Genomic DNA, 16,469 nt, shown 5'->3' with positions numbered 1-16,469 from the left:
TGGTTGGTTGCACACCGTTTCGTTATTCGCCGGTTGGTCGCCACCTGCATATGCGTGTAATATCTCCATGCAGTATCACAGCAAGGTGACTGGTGGTTTGTTGGAATGCGGGCCTTGTTCTGCCCGGCTTACACTTCATACAATATGGCAAAAGCCAATATACATAATGCTCCGTAGGATCGACTGCACAAGTTGCGAGGATCCGTCGTGCCGTAACGCCAACACGGCAAAGGATTAATTAGGCTATTATCCATGACAATTGTCCATGGCAATCACGACTCTATCAAAACTCTCACGGCGCCAGTCTACTTGCATCACGCGGGAAAAGAACAGTCTCGCGAACGTCGACCAAACCCAGATATCCCTGAACAAGACGATTCAGTCCAACTGCAAGATACGTCAGTAAGCACTGCAAATCATGAAATGAAAAAGCATCTGGCAAATGACAACTTACGCCCGAACCCGCCCCATGGCGGCATCCCAATCTCGTGCGCTTCAGTGTATGGCCGCCACCCGGGACAATCCGGATCGATGGGGTGTGCGCGATTGGTAAAGGCTGATCTCACTTCCTTATACGAGTGAAGCAATTGGCATCCCGTGACAATCTCTTGTCCGCGGAGGATGATGTCGAAAGAATTCGTCGTCGCATCATCCCGACCCAACGATGAGACATTGCATGGTCGAAGATGCTTTGGGAAATGGGTTATGATGAATACATCGGTCGGTGAGTCCAGAGGCGACTGATCGCCTACAAAGAGACCTCCCAAAAATGCCTCTTCTTCTCTCCTGAATCATATTCGTTAGTGATAGTGTCCAACTTCAGCAAGGTCTATCATGATAGGTGCATACGTAAGGTCTTCTCCAACGTTAACCACCTTGCCAAGCTGATCACGGAGAATAGCTTTAGCCTCGTCAAATCGTACGCGCGGCAGCTTCCCGTTCTTGTTCAAGCCTAGCTTGAAGCTCCCAGCGGCAGGATATAGTCTTTGTGCAGCCGCTGTATGTCTGGCATACTTGTCGTCTTCTTGCAAGGACCGCAAAAGGAAAACCAAGAGACTGTCGGCAAGCTCAAGAATCTCGGTCCAATCATTCTTGAGCGCAAACACGAGCTCAAGCATTGTAAACTAGAACTTGCACGTAAGAATTGCTGCCGAGGAGATTGCCAACATTCGAGGTCAAGGGAAAGGGGGGTATCAGACCTCTGTCAGATGTCTTCCATCACTCTTTGGTTCCCGACGAAAGACGGTATGAATGTCGTATACGCGTTCAAGATCTGCGGCGAGCGCCATTCCTAGATGTACCTCACCGGTTGGTGCCAGCATTGCTTGTCTGCCGAGATAATCGAGATAGAAGTGATCCTCCTCCTCGGCAGGGAACTCATAACCCACGAATGCCGGCGTCGGAAGGTAATGGAAGTCCTGGTCTGCTAGATACTTGACGGCTAGATGGTGCACCGCCGAGAAAATCTTGAAGATTGATGCCGTGGCTGCGACTCGAGCGTCCAAGAGTCTGTGGTCAAGCCTTTTGTCTAATAGAAGAAGTCGATCGTTCAGAGAAGGCACAGTTTCTCCAGGAGCTCCATGCAGCTTCAGGTCGTCTGCTAGATTGGCCTTTGCCTCCGATATCACGGTGAGCGAAGATACCTGCGTAATTGTAAAGGTCTCCGAGCTTGCCGTTTCAGACGCGATTTGGCTGCACGAGATGCGGACAAGCGATTCAGGAGTCAGGCACTGGGCCGTGGCAAAGATGGCAGGGTCAGCGTAGTCTGTAGAATTTAGCTTGCATTTGAAGAATTGGCCATCCTTTCTGAGAACAAGGGCAATTGAGCCGTCGTCTTTATTAGGAGAGAGATCATGGACACGGCCGGTAAGGGTAATGCCTTTGTTTTGATCAGTCTTGTTTGGATCGATGCCCGATGTCTGAAGGTTATCTGCCTGTAGCTCGTCTGCACCCATATCTGATTATGAAGACAGTTTACACTTCAAGAATGTTGACTGAGTTGAAGATCAGAATGGTTATTGTCGAGCCTTGGCGGACCTCGTTCTTCGGGACATGAGTTAAACAAAGAGGTTGCTTGGCACTGAGATGGTCTTTTGAACCTGTAGATTTCATGTACAACGTTGCCGTGGCCACACTTGGACGCAAGAATCCCGAAAGATCTGGGCGTAATGGGTAAGCTCCCTGCTTTTTCCGAGTAGAAAGATGCGACGGCGTAAGTAAAACACCATACATCTACAGATGTGTAATCTTGACTTATTTCTATCAAGTAAGAAGAATGAAATCCTGCTGGATAATACCAGCTTTAGACTTTGATTGATCAAAGGTATATTGTGTGGCAATGATGTGCTGAGACAACGAAGGATTTGGAGGATCAGGAAGAGATGTCACTCCCCGAACCCCCAGACCATGGTCTTACGTGCATATACCTGCAAGTAGCAGTACATGAACATGCCGAGTTCGACGATGTCTTACACCGTGCATGCAGCATAAGGGCTTGCGCCATCCCCAGTCTCCATAAGCTCATGCTCATTTCAGAGGCGTCATCTCATGGTCCAGATTCTTGTAAGTCTTTGTTTGTTTGATGCTTTCTGAGAATGGCAACCATGGCTCTGGAGGTTATCGACTATCAGCGCTTGCTGGATCGCGACGCCAATGAGATCAAGAGGCTGGTCAGCATCTGTTCCAATGCCGGGCTGTTCTTTCTGGACTTGAGAGGACAAGAGAGCAACTCCCTGCTGGCAGACTTGCAGCCCATCATTGCTGCTCAGCGCAACTTCTTTGGGCAGAAGCCCGAGATGAAGATGCCCTTTGCGAGTACACTTGACGGCCGAGGGTGAGACGACTCTTTTCGAACACACAGGGCATGGCGTTGACTGTTTCATACAGATACGACAGTTTTGACGAAATATTCGTCCAGAGACTCAAGGTTCGTCTGCATCTTGGGCTTACATCCTGATACGGAGGCTTAACTGTTGTTATTCTCACAGTTATCGCGCGAGGAGCAGATCCAGGGCTGTCTCGCCCTGCCCAAAGATCTGCAAGCAGTCGAGGCAAAAGTCAGCAATGTGTCCTCCAGAATCGATGCCATTCTTCGTCATCTCTCCATGCTGCTATGCCAAAATCTGGACCCACCTATCGCGACCAAATATCTGGACGATCCTAACAGCACCGGCCTGAGCAACTTGTGTCTGGGTATATCGGCCGCAAAAGTTGGAACTCCGGTCATGGATGAGCATTTGGACGAAGACCTCCTGACTCTTACCTTCTACGATGAGCCCTTCCTGGAGGTGTTGGACAGACAGGCACAGATGTGGAAAGCCATTGATGTGCTGGAACATTTGCCGATTGTAAATGTCGGCGATAGATTCCAGGCGTTTTCGGATGGGCGACTGCATGCGCCTCTGCATCGAGTTAAGCAGACACCGAATGAGATTAATCTCATTATGTATGATTTGGATGCAAGCATACAGTAGGTGTGCTGATTGAATTATCGAGAGACTCTGTAGTTGGAAAGTAAATGAGCACTACCTAGCTAGATATATCAGATTGTCTTCTGAGAGTGATAATTTCGTGCTAGAGCGATCTCAATCTACATATTCTGAAGCTCTACAGAGTTTGATAGTCGCTTACGCCAATATCTTCTCAATCTCCGCCCGTCCATACTCGTAACCGCCAACGAATTCACAAGACTTGGCGGGATCTGGACCGAGCTCCGTCAAGCAAGCCTCGAATCCTGTCCTCTTTCGCTCAATGACCTGCCACAGATATGCCCTCGCCTCTTTAGCCAGCAACGATTCGTTTGCAGCCACCCAGATCTCCATGTCGAGAAAAGCGCGAGCCAGACCCAGCAGGAATGCCCCGTTCTTCTGCGGTCTCATTGACCAGTTGAGCAGAGAGTGCGCAAACTTGGTGGCTGCGGGCGAGTCCTCGCTCAACGGTCCGATGACATCGCCAAGGCACGTCGGCTCGGGAACGTTGTTTCTGTGAGCCATTTCGCATCCGAGGGCGATGAGGTCGGGGCGATATCCACGGCGTAACTGCTCATCCATGCCCGCCATGCCCGTGTTCTCCGGGCTGTAGCCCATCTCAGCGCGGATGATTTGGAGAATCTTGGACGTCAACGGTTCGGCTGTCTGATACGGCGACGCTACTATATTCTCCAACACGCACGGATGAACGAACCATAGCGGAAGAATGGCGGTAAGCCTGGTCTCAGAGACCTGCAAGGCGGGAAATGGAACAAGGTCGGGCGACGCGCCAGAAGGAGGGATTATATCCTGGGGTTCAAAGACCGGATGAGTAACAGCCACATCCTGCCGTGAGGGTAGAAAGGAGTTTTCTAAGAGAGTGTGCCCCCTAACAGTCTTCCAGTAAGCGTCTCCTGGACGAGCATCCTTTTCTGGGAGTAAATCGATCCAGGTGCGCATGAGATGGACCTCGCTGTCGGTGAATGCGCCAAACATTCTACCTGTCCAGGAGAGCTCTTTCATGAGCAGACTCTTGCCGCTATTGCCTCTGTACACCCACGGCCTCGAATCGGCCAAGGCGTGCAGAAAGCCGTGTTTCCACTCGTCTCCTTTCTCGTTGGCCGAGAAGGGCGCCGAAAACCACTCTGATAAGCTTTTCCCACCGATCCGGGCTCGACTGGTGCAGTGAATCTTGCGTGCGAGATTCGCCTTGCGATGGAGGATCTGGATCAGCCTCTCTTCAAATACGTCTGGCGTCTCGCTGTCGTCGAGGCTTTGCGAAAGCAGATAGCCGGCCTGGATGCGCTTCCATGCTTGCTGGCAGTCCATCATGCCAGTCTTGCGCATGAGCTCCATGAAGGCGACAATGTTTGCCAATGCCATGCCCGAGTGTCCCGAGTCAGCGTTATCGATGGATACATGGAGAGCGAAGTAGTAGGCCGAGATGCCAACTTCAGGGCACTCTTGGGTAGCTCTCAAGCCAGTGGGTGCCAACGCTTCGAAGTGCAAGTTTAGGCCCAGAATCTCGGGTAGAAACTCGTTGGGGAAGAGAGAAATAAGCAATTGGCCGATTGAGTTCCTCCACACTTGCTCGTCGTTCAGTTCGTGGTGTTCCCGGATGAACTCGATCGAGTCACACGCTGGAAGATGAACACCATGCTCCCTCAGCAAATCTCTATAAATCAAGACGTGATTCTTCTCAACATCTCCATCTCCTAGTTCTTCTGAAAATACCTGCCAGGCATTCTTGGTAACGTCTCTGAGCACAAATGGTGTCGTGATCTTGTGAACGCGGCACAGCCAAGCTCCATCGATGAGGTTCAAGGGGGCAAGGCGCTTAAGCCATTGGATTGCGTCTTCTTTGGTATTGAAGAGTTCGCGAGGCGACCCGGCTGCTCTTCGCCTGACATACGATTCGAATCCATCCGAGACTTCTTGACGTTCGGCCTCAAGAAACATATCTAGAGATACTGCGTCATACTCCTTGAGGTCTAGAATGCTGCGGGTCTGCGGCTTGTATCTTGCCATTGAGAAGCCATGTTCCAAGAGTTCTAGAAGCATCTCCTTTGCTGCCGGTAGAACCTCAGGAAACTCTTCGAGGTTCTGTACTTTGTAGTACAGCTCCTTGTATAGCGTAACTCGCTCTGCCAATCTGGCATCGAGCCTTGATTTCTGATCTGTATCCAACGTGGTGACGCTTGTGGCCTTACGGCCGAACCATGTACGCCATCTCCTACCTACGAGGAAGGCAATGAAGAGCGAGGAGAGGACGATAAACTTGCTGACAGACATGGTAAGATGTTCGGTATCTGGAATGATGTAACAAAACGGCCGTGCTCCTGGCTTGAAATTGGGGTGAAAGAAGCTCCAGATATCTGACAGTTCAGTTGTATAGCACTTTGATATCACACGAGATTCTCACAAAGTGACGAGTATGCGTGTCTATAAGATGGTGCTATTGGATGCGGTTTATGTATTTTTGATCTCACCAATTGCATGACCGCTTGAAGGACGTGCAAGCCTCGGGGACTCGAGAGTACAGGTACATGTCCGTCTCCTCACCACTGAAGGAAGAAACACTCATCTTCCATCATGTGTAACCCAATGCGTACTTATTCCTCCGCCGCTCCCTCGTTGCTGTTGCCGAATTCCACGTGTATGTCTCGGTCAAATACGATGATGATGCAAGAGTTGACGCCTTCAGGATTGAGTCTTGGCCATATTATGCCGGCTGTTATATTGATTTGTGTGACCGGTAATCTGCAGTTGAGCATTGGGATGAGGATTGATACAATCCGCTGAGCCAAGTTTCCTGATCCCCTATGTGTATCTACCCGACTATTCCTTCTGCTTCTCTCCCAAGGCATGTCACACACACGGAAGAGAGGTAACATTGACACACTATTGCTCAATGCTCCCAATGTCGGTATATCATGCTTGAAAGGTGGGTCTTGATGATAGGCTTACTCGAGCCGACTTGGGCATGAGGAAATTTCAATCCGATTTGGTTACTGGTAGTGCGTTTGCGTAAGACCCTGCCCTCCTGAACGGCTGCTATCTCTTCTGCGTTCGCGTATTACCGCCGAGGCAGAAATGAAAGTCTTACAGTTTCCGCCCCATCTGACCACTGCGTATTGCACATGCATTCCTTCTCAGAAATGGTATAGGAAAGACTTTCTGCCAGTCGCTTCCGACAGGCGCCTGTAGGATCAGGAGATGTGTCATATAAACTGGTGAGATGTTCAGCTCCAGCCTCGAGATGTGAGGTATTGCACCCCCACTCATGGCATGGGTGTTTCGAGCCGAGCTGCTAAAGGCCTCGTACTCGAGCAATGAAGCCATGTCTGGCGACATCAAAGTGGGTTGAAGGCACCCGCGGAGGTTACATCCGCCACCCGCGAGGATCCGCCACCATGCTCTGGGGCTGACTTCGCGGAACGTCTTGATGCAGCAGAGGATCATGTCGTGTTCTAGATCCTTGCGGTTGATCCTTGGCGGCCAGAGTTGGATACATGATGGATGCAAGGCGAGAGCTCCGATTGGGCGGACGGGTATCGGGGATCAACGGAGGGGCCGCCACGGACAGTGGAACGCGGAGAGTTTTAAGGGCTGAGCAGGAAGCTTAGCAGCGGGGAAATAGCCTAAAGTGATGTGACTACATACTACTCTCGATCATAAGGCCATATTAGTAACAGTGTATATGAAGATATAGAAAGTACTAACTACCTACATAGGTATACTAAGCATAAATAAAGTATTTAAGTATCTTTAATATTTTCAATCTAGTTATATAAGATACTTAGTATATATCATAAATAAATTTATATAATAATCTAGAATACTTTCTTTTATATATTTTCTCTTGATACAGGGTTATTTTAGCTAACATGAAGTGGGTATGTGATCTCATGTCGGTCACGGTTCAAGTACCCGATCCTCACAATTCTCAAACTCAATACTTGTACAGTACTGTACTGTCTCTTGTTGGCTATTGCATACATGCAAGACAACATGCAACCAACCCCGGCTAAATGGTGCCCCCCAGCTGCATTCTAGAGCTGTCAACTCACATTTCACAGCCCTCGGGAACTCGAGCAGATTGCATCTCGTCTGTTGCACATACGAGTGACCTTGCAGCATGGCCACCAAAGTCCTGACGGAGCCGCAATCGGTCGAGCTCCAGCCCGTCAAAGCCAATGGCAGCAGCCCTGACGCAGCATCGGTTGAAGCTGAAGCGCTCTCGGATCCGTCCAGTGGCTCTTCTCCTGCTCCTCCATCAGCAGACGCCAAAACGGCCATCGTCCACTCCAGATGGCGAGCCGCGCTCGTTGTTGCGCAGCTGCTGGGCCTGAATCTCTTTAGCAGCTTCTGCAATGGCGTCGTAGTGGTCGGCCTGCCGGCAATGGCGGCCTCTCTGCACATTGACGAGGGGCTGCTTGTCTAGCCGACTTCGGTCTTCTACCTGACTGCTGGATCGTGCCTGTTGCTGGCCGGCTCCATCGCCGACGTGGTCGGCACCAAGACGATGAGCCTGGTAGGGGCCTTCGCTGCTGCCGTCTCCGCCATGGCCTGTGGTCTGTCCCAGAGCGGCGGCCAGTTGATTGCCTTTCGTGCTTTGCAGGGCATCACCAACGCCATCATCGTTCCCTCGTCCGTCTCCATCGTCTCGACCGGCCTGGAGGAGGGAAGGCCGCGCAATTTGGGCTTTGCATGCTTGGGCTTTGCTGGTCCGATTGGATTCTCCCTTGGTCTGGTTCTGGGCGGCGTCTTTGCCGACAGCACGGGCTGGAGGGCCGCATTCTATCTTGCCGCAGCCACCACCTTCGCTTTGTTCTTGGCCGGTATTTGGGTATTGCCAAAGAATGCTGTCCTTCCGGGGGATAAATCGCTCTGGTCCAGAACTTTGACGGAAATTGACATCGTTGGGGCAATCATCGGGACTGCAAGTCTGGTCATGCTGTCCTATGCTCTCGCGTAAGTATCTCTCAGCAGTTATACTATTTCCGAGCGGAGCTGATCTCAGGCTTCAGAGTCTTATCCGCAGACACCCACAGCATTCACAAGGCATCCACCATTGCTCTGCTGGTTGTCAGTGCTGTCCTGATCCCTGGGTTCATAGGATGGATGCAGTACCAGGAAAAGCACCAGCGCAATGCACTCATCCCCAATTCACTGTGGAAAAACTGGGTGTTTACCAGTTGTTGCCTGATGGTGCTCTTCACCACGGCTGTATGCAATTGCATGGAGCTATACAGCAGTCTGTTGTAAGTCGTCGCTTCTTTGTAACAGTTCTTTTTCCGTATCGAGTTAACGTTGGGCCTGTTCTCTAGCTTCCAGCAGGTGCAGCGTCATTCTGCGCTGCGCGCTTCTCTGCAGATTCTCCCGTCGCTCATTTCCGGAGCGTTGACTAACATATCGACCGGCATCTTTGTGAACCGTATGCCAGTTATGTGGTCTGTACTCATCTCCTCGACCATCAGCGCAGTTGCACCGCTTCTCATGGCCCTCATCCATCCCGAATGGCCTTATTGGTACGATGCCTTCTTCGCTCAGGTGAGTGATACATGATACCCAGTCCATCGCTATGGACGTCTGTTGTACCTGTATTTGTCTCTGACTGCATTCAGATTCTGACTCCATTGAGCTGCGATATTCTCTTTACCGTTGGCCTCCTCGTCGTGTCAGACGTCTTTCCCGCACACATGCAGGCCTTGAGCGGAGCTGTCTTCAACACTTGTGCGCAGCTGGGTACAGCTATTGGCCTGACCCTTACTTCACTCATTGCAACCTCTGTGACCAATGCGTCTTCTAACGCTGACAAAGAGTCACCCAGCGCCCTTATGGATGGGTATCGGGCCGTCTTCTGGACCATGTTCGCCGCCATGGCATTAACTTGTGTGCTTAGCGTGCTTGGATTACGGACAGTTAAGCAGTTGGGGGTTAAGAGAGATTAGACAGGCTTCGTTGCGTCGAAGCTTAGAGTCCTAGATATGGACTCGTTCGTCACAATCAGTCGGCTCGGGCTAGGGTGATCAAAGTATTGCCCCTGAACTCGGCTTACTTTCCACGTATAAGCCATGAACGCAATTCAATTATGCCGAATCCTACTAGTCGTACACTTATGTCTTCTCTTTTGGTCACATTAGGCGAAAATCCATTCTGCATTCCTGTCGCTGCTCCGTCTAGCCAGCAACTCTGCGATCCGAGAAGCATGATGGCTTGTTGTCCACCCAAGGTCCCGCTCAATACCTGACAGCAATTCTACGACAACTTCAAGGTCTCGCGAATCGGTGAATACTTGGCCCGCCACGAAAAGGGCCTGAACGGAATGCACTCGTACAGAATCTGGAGGGTTCGTCAGGCTGATGCCACAGATCTCGCGAGCGTGACGAAGAGCCTCGCGCTCACTTTGCCGGTATGAGTCCAGGCGGGCAGAGACCGACGAGCGGACAGCTGTGGATTCTTGAGGCTGGTTTGTCAGTAATAAAATGCAGGCCAAGTGGTAGCTCTGCATTGTGGCGGCACATATTGGAGCTTCGTACCATATCTTCTCAAAGTTGAGAGGGCAACTGTCCTCTTCAATCCCACTGGTTCGGGCACTTGGGTTGAAGCTCGCCGGTAGTGTACAGCGCCAGTTCTGAAGCTCTCTGGTCAGGATATTCCATCTCTCGATCAATTGCTCTTGTGTCACACCAACAAGCGGTCGCTGACCCGGTGGAAGAGCATAGTGTTTTGGATCTAGGGCATCTCCAGCTGCGATGTGGTTCGCAATCTTGCCCAGAAGCCAAACTAGCTCGTTGCTCTTTGTATCCTCCTCCACGTCGGCAGCATTGGAGATGTAAAAGGGCATCAGTGATCCGTGTTCGTCGGTGACAAGACCAGCGTTCTGCCACAGACGAATATCCTTCAGATCCAGCCGTGTTTGTGTCTCACTGATAACTGCTGTAGGTTAGTGCTGTGAGGCCTGCGTTATGGAGCATCACGAAAAACCCTTACAAGAACAAAGCAGATCTTGTCTCGCCAAGCTCCAAAAGATAGGCCCAGACACAGCTGCTCTAGGAATGGCGATCGGGGAGCCCAAGAGTGACTCAGAGGCAAATCCAGGACTGAAAAGCGGCAGCGCACTAAGATGAGCACTCCAAGCTGTGCCTGGTGCATCCATTAGCTCATAAGTGCAAAGTATGGTGATGGAAGCAAACAGTTCCTCTTTATCGGCATCATCGGTCTCGAATGCTCCCCGATTGATAGCGATTTTCAGATGCTTGATGGCGCAGTCATAGTGCTTGGCGGATTGATACTGCCAATCAACAGTGCTCTCGAGTGTCGAGATGGCCCTGTGTCTGCCCTCTGGCTGCTCCGCAGACCGCCCCTTTGCGATGTTTTGACAGTGACCCAAGTGTTTCGCCGCCAGAGCGCACACAGCAGATTTAAGGAGTGGCTTTGTGGTGGCCATAACTGTAACCTTGTGTGAGAAGTAGGCCCCAGTATCAAAAGTGTCCATCCTGCAACTGGTCAGCCTTTGAGTCCATCAGAGCTGAGATCGTGCCCTCACCATTGGCCGGGCCCTTCCTTGAAGTGTCGCAATAATTGTAAAGACAAAAGGTTGCCGTTCAGACCATTGTTAAGCTGAGCAATTGATAGCGGCTCATCTTCATGTTCATGCGGAGATGCTGGGAAATTCTGTGAGGGACTGACCCCGTGACAGTTTGAAGCTTCGTCTGTTTGGTCATGAGCCGAAGTTGAACTCCTCGCGTCTGCATTTTGTGCCGCCTCTTGGCATGGCTCTTCCACCTCGCCTTGATAGACATCCGTGGAGTCAGGTTCATATGGGTCTTCAATGTTCACGAATTTTACTAGGACATAGAGTCAGCCTCGCCGATAATTCCCTTACATCGGGTTCCATACAATCCTTGGGAACGTCTAACCAAATCTGGTCCTCATCAAATGGTTCGCAACGGTTGACCTTGAGACTTGTTTTCCTATTCGAGTTTGCGCTGCTGCCAAAGGTGCGAAAGACGGCTCTCTCAATATAGAGACAGTCCCGCGAACTCTTGATACAATTCTGACAGATCGGCTGCTTTTCATCACACTTCAGTTTTCGCTGCCGGCAAGTGATACTGAGAAGGGTGTGGGTTAGGCAAATGTCTCTGAGAGCGAAGGCTCTTACTCACCAGCCACTGTATGAGCGCACGTTACCCCTGCTCTTGGGCATGGCAGTCCGTGTGGCCCTTGTCAATTGATAATATGAGTTTGTAGAGCATTTCGAAGACATTGGTGTCGACAAGAGTTGTGGCGGACGAAGACGGTGATGCTTGAGTTGGTGAGAAGATTGGGCAAGTAAGCCGAGAATTTGGCGGTCCATAAAAGTCTACACCCAGCTAACCAACCAAAATACTCGACTTTCGTTCCGCTTGATGATCGCAGAAGCGACTAATGTGCAACCACTAGCCGGGCAATCCTAATAAGTCCAATGCGCTGTTGCATATGGTAAGGATTTGCAATGCGCGAAAAGCGCAATTCAGCATATGTGTCTGTAGTCTTTCCTCAATGATCCCTTTACAGCTTCGTGGTCTGACGTTTCGGAGCTTCGATGTTGTTGTTATGACCCCCTCCCAAACCCACCCTTGCCACCATCCTTCATCTCCGCAAACGCAGACGCATCTTTACCACTAGTATTTTGTAAGCAGCCGCTTATTGCAGAATAACCTGCAGGTCAACCGGCAACTCCATCGAGCGACATCGGATTGGACCGGCTTGATTGCTAGTTTTGTCCGTCATCCTCGGCACAGTTGCCCCTAAGAGCGAGCTGGCAACGAGACAAGGAGTGACAAACGTGATATGCTGCATGTTCGACAAACTACCCCAATGAATTCATCACTGAGTCTGCAAGAGCTGGTATGAGACTACTACGAACCGGTTTGGCGATGCCGTTTGGGAGGCAGGGACCGTCGGCTTGCCTTCCTCTGGTGACTATCAACAGCAACTGGTATGAGCATTACATCATGTGGAGCACCTGGGTACTCTTGGAAGAGGTGCAACACGAACATCATGTAGCATCATCCACAGATATAAATCATCACGTATATGCAAATGAGCACGAGCATTCCCTATAACTTCCTTCATTATGTTCGCTGTTCCCTACTATTACACAGCTGACGCAGCCACATCGTCGAGTATGACAAGAGATGCAGATATTCTCATTATCGGTGCAGGCATATCGGGCGTCGGCTTCGCTATACAGCTAGTCAGGCAATTTGGTTCTAGGAACTTTCAAATCATTGAGAAATCGGACAACATTGGTGGAACATGGTGGATCAATTCGTATTCTGGATGTGGTTGTGACGTACGTATTAACATAGTTCTTATGCATATGCTTAACTCTCTAGGGCCGTGATCTAGAACGGCTGGTTATTTAGCCTAACTGGTAATTTAAGTATATCTAGCTAGTAAATTAGGTAGATATATTACCTTTTATACTAGCAGATCCCTAGTCCTAGACGCTTAGCTAAAACTGTTAGTATGCCTCTTACTGCTTTTATAAGGCTTTAGCATAAATATATTATAACTTTATAAGGCTAATACTTAAATATACCTCTTTTTATATAAAAAATATATTTATTTTTAAGTTATAATAAGCTAAATATTTATAAATATATTATAGGCTAATTTATAATAACCCCCCCTTTAATAAATAAATAACTAAATACTACTATACTTTAATTATTTTATTAAGATAAAGGTTACTAGTAACTTAAATTTAAATAAAAGCTTAATACTTTAAGATATATAAAAGAAGATTTTAAAAAGTATAAAAATATACTGCCTAAAGTATATTTAAGAATTAAAAATATTAAAAAATAAGTACTAGAATTTAAAAAAGTTCTAGTAAGTATTTAAGGAGGCTAAGGCTTTATTAAGTATAATATATAATTTTAATACTAGCTAACTTTTAATAAGTAAGTAAAATAAAAATATAATAATTATAAGGCATTATTTATATAGCTATAAGGTTATTTAAAATAGCCTCCTTATTAGTAAGTATATAATAATTAATAGCTAAAAGATAATTTTTACTAATAACCTTTTTACTGCTTAAAATATTTAAAAACCTAGTAACTTTAATAGCTTTATTAAGGCTAGCTAAAATAGTAATTTAAGAGATATTAGTATTTTAAAGCTATTTAGTTAGGAAGATAATAATATGCCTTTAGTATTAAATAAAGATAATAGTATTAGTAATATAAATAATAATTTACTAGCTATAAACCTTATTAATAATAATAATATATTATAAATAGCATTACTAGCTATATAATAGCTATTATTATTATTAATACTAGTGCTAGTGCTTTTTTTATTACTAGTATTATTATTTATAGCTAGAAGTATAATAGTAAGAAAGAGAAAGCTTATAAAAAAAGATAATAAAGTTAGTAAGTTAAATAGGCTTATAGCTGCCTTAGCAGCCTAGAATTTAAGGCTTTATAAGTATATTATTATTATATACCTAGCAGTTAGCTTAAAAATAATTAAAAGTGCCTTTAAAAATGCATATACTTTTATAAATAATTATAATATAGAATTTATACTTAAAGTAATATAATAAATAGCCTATAATTTAATAAATATATTAATATAGAATTTATTATTATTAAAAAAGGTAAAGGATATATTTTTAGTAAAAAACTTTAAGTTAAATTCTTAATATTTTTATAAATAAATTTAAAGTATAAACTTAATATATAAGGCTATTTTTTTTTTAAAAAAAGCAGTGCTATATTTACTTTATTTTATATAAAATTTCCTTTTAAAAGCTATTATTATTACCTTTAATATATAATAAAAATAAAGAATTTAGTTAAGTAAGTAATAGTAATAGTAAGTAATTATATTTAGACTAAAGCTTAAAAAGCTTAAAAGTAAAAAGGTATAAAGCACCTTACTTATATAAAATAAAATTAAGGCTAATTTTATATAACTTTAAAGCTTTAAGGCTTTAACTAATTAAAAAAAGAGGTTCTGCTTTTAAATCCTATATACTAGCTGCTTAATTAAAAAGAAGGTAAGACTATATAATAAGGCTATAGCTTATAACTAGCTTTTATTATAATTATTTTTCTTTTTTATAATAATTTATTTTAATTACTATTTCCTTTTTTAACCCTTTTATTTTTAAAATCTTAAAAAGTTATTATTATTAAAATATTATTTTACTTTTTACTTTTTTTTTATAATATTAGCTTTTAAAGTTTATATTATTATATTAGTTATAATATTTACTTTTTTTATTTACTTTTACCTTTATTTATTAAATTAAAGTAAATTTATAAAGTATTTAGCTTTAAAAATAAAAAGGCTTATACTTTTTTTTCTTATTTTTTTTTTACTTTAGCTTTTTATTTCTTTTTTTTTACTATTATAGCTAATAATAAGTTAAAAAGAATAATAATATATATTACTTAAATAAGTAATATAATAAAATAAAGAAATTACTTTTACCTTACTTTAATTTATTTCCTTTAATATATATACTGCTTTTAATTTTTTTATATTAAAAATATTACTAATTTTTAAAATAATTTTAATTTTATTATTTTTACTAATATAAATTATAAGTTTATTAATTTTAACTTCTTTTATTATATTATATATAATATTAAAAGTAAATACTATTTACTATAAGTTTTTTAAGGCTTTTTTCTTTATTTTTTAATAATTAATTTTAATACTTTTAATCTCTTTTTTAATATTATTACTTATTTAAGTAAGTAGCTTATTTACTTATAAAAGTAATATAAATTAAAAAACCTTAATATAAATACTTAAGTAAAAGCAGGAGATATAATACTAATACTTTTTTTATAAGCCTTTTATTAAAAATTTATAGCTATTTTTATTAACTTATAGCTTACCTTTAACTAGCTAGACTAGGCTTATTATATTAAGTATAGTTTAATAAATTTATAATATACTAACTTAAAGCCTATTATTAACTATACTTAATTAATAATAGCTTATTATTAGCTTGCCTTTTTTAAATTCTTTTAGCTATTACTTTATACTTTTTTTTTAATATAATATCTCTTTTTTTTAATAGTTTTCTTTATTAACCCTGCTTTAAATAAGAGTTATAATAAAGTAGTAAAAGGCTATAATATTAATTAAAGATATAAAAGTATAAAAAAAATACTATTAATATTCTTAGCTTTTTTTTAAAAATTATAAATATATTACTTAAAATCTTACCTTAAAGGCTATATATTAAAACTATACTACTGCCTTATTAAAAAAGGTTAGGATTAATTTTAAACTTTAAGCTATATATTAAAAAAAGTTACTTTACTTTTAAAAAAAGGTATAAAAAGGTTTAAGTTAAAGGTTAATATTAATTTACTATATTTTTTATTATTATTAATAGTAGAATTAATATATATAGCTATAAATTATATAAATAGTATTAATAATATTAATAATATTTATAATAGCTATTTACTTTTTTTTTTATTATTTTTATTTTTTTTTTAATTAACTTTTATTTTTTTAAATACTATAATAGCGCTTTTATTAATAATAATAAACTCTTACTTAATATATAATAAGTTATAAAGGCATTTTAAATTATTTTATAAAATATATAAATAATAAGAAACTTTTTAATAAGCTAGCTAAACTAAGGTATTTATAATCCTTTCTTAAAAAAGGTCCTTTTATTAAGCTTTATTATTATAATATAATTTAGTAAATTAAAGGTATTTATTTATAAAATTTATTAATTTAAGTTATTAATAATAAAATAAGATTTAAAATATTACTTTCTTTTAGCCTTTTTTTTTTATTATTACTTAAGTAAAAAAGTATAATGCCTTTTTTTTTTATTACTACTTAAGTAAAAAAGTATAATGCTTTTTTTTTAATTTTTTATAAAAAAGGACTTAAGTTTTTATATTTAGCACCCCTTACTTATATTAAGTTGTATTATAAGTGATCGCCGGCACTCCCCAA

General features: G+C 43.1%; 6 protein-coding genes across 6 annotated transcripts; 3 read left to right on the top strand and 3 right to left on the bottom strand.

The window, feature by feature from the left end:
- Window positions 1-292: 292 nt before the first annotated feature.
- On the bottom strand, window positions 293-1,955 carry TRIREDRAFT_112564 (Hypothetical protein; the record flags this gene model as incomplete). The annotated part of the gene is made up of 4 exons (XM_006969841.1): window positions 293-387; window positions 455-786; window positions 850-1,124; window positions 1,200-1,955. The coding sequence occupies 4 exons, from the start codon at window positions 1,953-1,955 to the stop codon at window positions 293-295; spliced, it is 1,458 nt and encodes a 485-aa protein (XP_006969903.1).
- Window positions 1,956-2,603: 648 nt separating this feature from the next.
- On the top strand, window positions 2,604-3,473 carry TRIREDRAFT_112563 (uncharacterized protein; the record flags this gene model as incomplete). The annotated part of the gene is made up of 3 exons (XM_006969853.1): window positions 2,604-2,833; window positions 2,887-2,926; window positions 2,988-3,473. 3 exons carry the CDS (start codon window positions 2,604-2,606, stop codon window positions 3,471-3,473), a joined length of 756 nt encoding a protein of 251 aa, XP_006969915.1.
- Window positions 3,474-3,632: 159 nt separating this feature from the next.
- On the bottom strand, window positions 3,633-5,597 carry TRIREDRAFT_26187 (uncharacterized protein; the record flags this gene model as incomplete). The annotated part of the gene is made up of 1 exon (XM_006969839.1): window positions 3,633-5,597. A coding segment is annotated over one exon (1,965 nt), but the record flags the coding sequence as incomplete, so codon positions are not given.
- Window positions 5,598-7,911: 2,314 nt separating this feature from the next.
- On the top strand, window positions 7,912-9,421 carry TRIREDRAFT_70932 (uncharacterized protein; the record flags this gene model as incomplete). The annotated part of the gene is made up of 4 exons (XM_006969852.1): window positions 7,912-8,441; window positions 8,498-8,731; window positions 8,798-9,020; window positions 9,095-9,421. Coding segments are annotated over 4 exons (1,314 nt in total), but the record flags the coding sequence as incomplete, so codon positions are not given.
- Window positions 9,422-9,609: 188 nt separating this feature from the next.
- TRIREDRAFT_112560 (uncharacterized protein) lies at window positions 9,610-11,679 on the bottom strand (the record flags this gene model as incomplete). The annotated part of the gene is made up of 5 exons (XM_006969840.1): window positions 9,610-10,406; window positions 10,464-10,969; window positions 11,020-11,320; window positions 11,373-11,584; window positions 11,639-11,679. The coding sequence occupies 5 exons, from the start codon at window positions 11,677-11,679 to the stop codon at window positions 9,610-9,612; spliced, it is 1,857 nt and encodes a 618-aa protein (XP_006969902.1).
- A 912-nt stretch (window positions 11,680-12,591) lies between these two features.
- On the top strand, window positions 12,592-14,368 carry TRIREDRAFT_112559 (uncharacterized protein; the record flags this gene model as incomplete). Its single annotated transcript, XM_006969851.1, has 11 exons — window positions 12,592-12,810; window positions 12,948-12,984; window positions 13,348-13,352; window positions 13,410-13,423; window positions 13,470-13,476; window positions 13,851-13,860; window positions 13,898-13,900; window positions 14,048-14,061; window positions 14,107-14,127; window positions 14,326-14,329; window positions 14,364-14,368. 11 exons carry the CDS (start codon window positions 12,592-12,594, stop codon window positions 14,366-14,368), a joined length of 339 nt encoding a protein of 112 aa, XP_006969913.1.
- Window positions 14,369-16,469: the final 2,101 nt, after the last annotated feature.

Source organism: Trichoderma reesei, assembly GCF_000167675.1.
Source record: "Trichoderma reesei QM6a unplaced genomic scaffold TRIREscaffold_45, whole genome shotgun sequence".
NCBI classification, from domain to species: domain Eukaryota; kingdom Fungi; phylum Ascomycota; class Sordariomycetes; order Hypocreales; family Hypocreaceae; genus Trichoderma; species Trichoderma reesei.
Note: the sequence above shows the minus strand (reverse complement) of the source record. Positions and strands in the feature narration are given on the sequence as shown.